The sequence below is a fragment of the Topomyia yanbarensis genome, chromosome 1, assembly GCF_030247195.1.
Source record: "Topomyia yanbarensis strain Yona2022 chromosome 1, ASM3024719v1, whole genome shotgun sequence".
Classification (NCBI taxonomy): Eukaryota; Metazoa; Arthropoda; class Insecta; order Diptera; family Culicidae; genus Topomyia; species Topomyia yanbarensis.
The window spans coordinates 11,546,798-11,551,614 of record NC_080670.1 but is presented as its reverse complement, the minus strand read 5'-3'; the positions used below and the strand labels follow the sequence as shown (position 1 = coordinate 11,551,614).

The 4,817-nt window shown below is 38.0% G+C and overlaps 1 protein-coding gene across 1 annotated transcript; it reads right to left on the bottom strand.

Moving 5' to 3' along the window:
• Positions 1-2,631: 2,631 nt before the first annotated feature.
• Positions 2,632-3,678, bottom strand: LOC131676250 (diphthine methyl ester synthase). Its single transcript, XM_058955370.1, has 2 exons — positions 3,541-3,678; positions 2,632-3,478 (listed from the first exon to the last, which is right to left on the bottom strand). The coding sequence occupies exons 1-2, from the start codon at positions 3,673-3,675 to the stop codon at positions 2,705-2,707; spliced, it is 909 nt and encodes a 302-aa protein (XP_058811353.1). The 5' UTR covers positions 3,676-3,678; the 3' UTR covers positions 2,632-2,704.
• Between the last annotated feature and the right edge of the window lie 1,139 nt (positions 3,679-4,817).

The window sequence follows — 4,817 nt, the reverse complement described above, 5'->3', positions numbered from 1 at the left end:
TCAGCCAACAACCTGTGCACATTGGCGAGGCAGGCTGGTGGATCACCGTGGATTGGTCTTTTCTGTGGGCTGTGTTTGCAAACATTGTTCAACAGCTTAATGGTAGTGTTTGTGGGCACAGCCCGCAATGAGGGTTATTGCGTGTCGATTTATTGGTCAGCTTCGTCATAGTGCACAGGTCAATAAATTAAATAAAGAAATATAGAAGTAGAAACCTATTAGTTAGTTTTTAGTACTAGTGTACTGTACTGTAGCTGTAACAATGGTTATGTGCTAGTCGTTTGTCTATCTGTGTGTGTTCGTCTGAGAATTTGTGACAGCTGGATCAGGGAATGTATATAGACCTGGCGCATATGGTAGAATAGTTGGTAAATCCAGTGTTCAATCCATTCCCGGTCAGCACAGCATGATGAAATCCGGTTTTGTTATAGTTCTATTAGTTTGTCTTTCCACTACTGATGTATACCAAAAATAATATCGGTCAATTTATACACTTCTAGTTAATCTCTTTGTATCTTATTTCTTCATTCGGCATGTTATGAACCCTTTTATTACTATATACTAAATTAGATTCATACTAACACTCACTAACACAATTAATTGCATATTCTCTCATATACACTCACAATCTTTCCCATTCCAAAGTACAAATGCTCGTTTTCTTCGCGATAACACAAACCTGGTCACAAACGCGAACATGCAATTGCAATCATCTACACATATTCAGGCAAACCCACCGTTAGCGCGATCATAAATCGGTCACGTCCGGAAGTCTACCCTCGGCTATAGAGGCCTAGACTCATACCAAATACATATTTGTATTTGCTCATACCTTCAGTTGGACCAATCAAACAACGACGATCATACTCACTAGACCAGCGGTTCTCGGCCTTGTTTGCTTCGCGGACCCCTTCGAAATCACCTTGGGTCATCACGGCCCCCAGAATCGCTGCACTAGACAAAACGTTCCACTGCGACATGACCGGTAACTTATGGAGAAACTGACTCTTCTAGCATCCAGCACTAAAAATTATGCATCAGACTCACATTCCGCCGAATGGCCACACGATTATAACATCGAATTTATGCACGCGAAGTTACACACACACTAGCGCAAGCGACAAATACGTAAACATGCAACCGCACGAGCGCTTCGCGATCACACTATCCACGCCAACAGACAGATACGCACCCCTGGAAACGAACGCTAAAACTCACACCTTCCACTCACATACCACCACAGAACTCATAAGTATACTTTACATACAATGTCACACGCAATAATTACAGGTTTTCGTCTGACAACCGGGGGAAGTACATCTCAAACGCAGAACTTATCATTTCAATGATGGCCTTGGATCTACGTTGCCTGTCTGCAAGGCACCATAGCTTCGTCCATCAGATCAAGGATGTATGAAACCCGCTAGCCCTAGCTGCCTATAAAAAAATTCTCATATCGATAGTATTACTTTTTAACCCTTAAATGCATACTGTTGCCATTTGGCAACATACCGAATTCTGTGATTAAAAACCTCAACAAGAGGTGAATATTGCATCCATACCGAAAAATCAGTACCAAAGAAAAATTAGTTTCATGCATTTGAGGGTTAAATATATTTTTCGACACTGGACATGTACCGCTTAAGCCAGAAGAGAGATCAGTTAGAGATATGCTCAACCCGGAAGAAGCCTTCGACTTTGGCCGACCCCGTACTCGATGTTTAAACATCTAATCTAATCAGGCAATTTTTTATTGTATTAACAACCGGAAATATTGTCGAAAGCAGTAGTAATATCAGTATTACAAAGTCAAATTCAATATCAATTCTTCAAAAGGGCTAATGAGATTTTTGTAAACAAACTTATTTCGCTAATTATTCCGCTGTCGAGTTGAACTTCATGAAAGATTCACATGAATCAACATCTTTACCCTTGGTAGAATCAATTTCAAATGTCTTCTGTGTTGAAATTATAATAAATTAAGAGAAATCAGCAAAACAAAAGTTTGTTTACAAATCTTATTAGCCCTATTCAAATGTTGATATGGAATTCAAACTATATTTTCCCAACACCAAAAAAGCAACCATCTGTCACGTGGAAAAATCGCCGAGAGAAGTAATAAATCCACCAACACTAAATTTGATTTTCAATTAGGATAAACTGATGATTGATGTTCTTGCAGCCTAATAGCCACTTTAACCCCCGGACGGTTGACCCGCACCGGCTGTCGCGTTCCACACCAATGATGGTATGTAACAGCACTCACGGAGAACATTGACCGCGATACTAAAATATTATTGTAATTCGCCACCCCAGCACGCTTTCATTCGAAAACGGGAGCCCAAGAAAGGGAAATCTCGGAAGAAATATTTCGTGCTGCTACATAAAAGAGAACTCTGTTAGTATTGTTATTTATCCGTGTCCTTGAACCTGATGGTCTTTCCCGTTGAGTGGAGACGCTGCCTTTTCAACCTGCAATAATAGAAGTGAGCATTTGAACGGGTGAACCACCCACCACTTTGCAAAACTTTACACTGCTAACTGATGGCTGACCGACGGCTAGACATTTCTACGGATATGGTAATGTGCGATAAGGCAATGGTTTCAACCAGGTTCAAGGTTAAAATGTGGTTGAACTTTGTATTTGGTTTTTTATTCAACAAACGATTTCAAAACGAATAAAAACAAGAATAAAAAAGGTAGTTCAGTTGGTGGAGTTGCTTGTGGAGGTGCTGTCCACACCGTGTAGCTTGAACATGTGTGTCGGATCGTCTCGGTTGGCTCTCTTAAGCAGATGCTTTAAATCTTCCTCGCAGAACTGCTGCAGATACTCGATCTCCATTGGGTGCATTTGCGGGGCCGGAATAATCAGTGAGTGTAACGGTCCACCCAGGTTCGCTTTCTTCAAGTCTTTCAGTGTACACACCTTTATCTGTTGCGTCTCGTGGCCGACGCGGGCTAGTCCTACCACCACCGTCCGTTCAGATAGAACCGGGCATTTGTGAACCAAATGGAGCAACTGTTCGGCAGCCTCGTTGCAACTCATAAAATGCGGTGGTTCATACACCCGAACCTTTTTTGTCAGCGACTCCAGTGTCGGTTCCTTCACCCGAATATCCAGCAGGCAAAGCGTGTGCAGCACATGATTCACGTTGGCTAAGATCTTGTCATAGAAACTATCAGGACGCCATTCACCCTTCCATTTCGGAATGGAAACCGTTTCTCCAAAGGTGTACAGCTGTAATCCGCAACATCCAACGGCATTCATAATGGAAGCGTTGTGCACAACGAGCGATGGAATGTTCATTTCCTTTGCTCGCAGTAACAAATCCGTATGCGTTGTAGCACCAAATGGGTCCCCGACCACAAGGAAAGCGATTTCTTTGTGACAGGCGCCAGCAAGAATGGTATCGGATGCGGATGCCTGTTCTACTAGTTCACGGTCTGCAAGGATCAGCTCACGACCGTAGAACTCTTCCTGGAATAAAAAAAACATCATTATTGAACACGATGGAACATGTTTCCAGATCAGAGACTCACCAGTTTCTCTTGACCGCAGGTCAAAATCGATGTGTACGATTCCAGATACACCCGGGCGCACCGTCGCACAATCTCCAATCCTTTCACGGTGATATCCTTGGGATCACCCAATCCGAGTCCGATTACATAGAACATGGTATCGGGATTATCCGTTTCCAGCTGAAAAAGGGGGATTTGTTACGTGTGTCCAGTTGTCTACAAAAACCAAAACAAAACGAGTAGATTTTATTTCTATAAGCATACCGATGTTCCGAGGGCACTCGCGAAACTACACGTGCCGACCCGACCTGTTGTGTTTGATGTTAGCGGATTTGTTTGTAACTCAAAGCTGTCAACCTATCAGAACTCAGCTCAGCTCAGCAGTTTCACTTGATGGAGCGCGTTCGCTGTCATTTAATGGAAGGAATGAAATGAAACTGATGTACTACACGCACCCTCACAGACTACACACCAGCGTTGTCAGATGATTTCATTATATCGTTATAACCAAATACAAATAACATGTTTGTATTTGGTATAACTTTAAATATTAATGAATTCTGATTGATTATCAATCGGTATTCATCGGTATGGAGTTCATTCTTACCAATTAAATCAACATTTCATAAGCCATTAAATACGACATGCTCACATTGAGAAAATGACGCCTGAAAAATTACCTCGTACATTATATGAACTGGAGCTATATATATATATATATATATATATATATATATATATATATATATATATATATATATATATATATATATATATATATATATATATATATATATATATATATATATATATATATATATATATATATATATATATATATATATATATATATATATATATATATATATATATATATATATATATATATATATATATATATATATATATATATATATATATATATATATATATATATATATATATATATATATATATATATATATATATATATATATATATATATATATATATATATATATATATATATATATATATATATATATATATATATATATATATATATATATATATATATATATATATATATATATATATATATATATATATATATATATATATATATATATATATATATATATATATATATATATATATATATATATATATTAGAGTGGGACATGGTTATATGAAAAAAATAAAATTTGACTCCGAGTAACTTTTTGGGTCCCATTTAGCTCCCAGAACAACTCTGCAAATTTTTAGCTTGATCGGTGAAACTATATTTTTGCGCCCACGGTTTAAAATTTACATGGGAT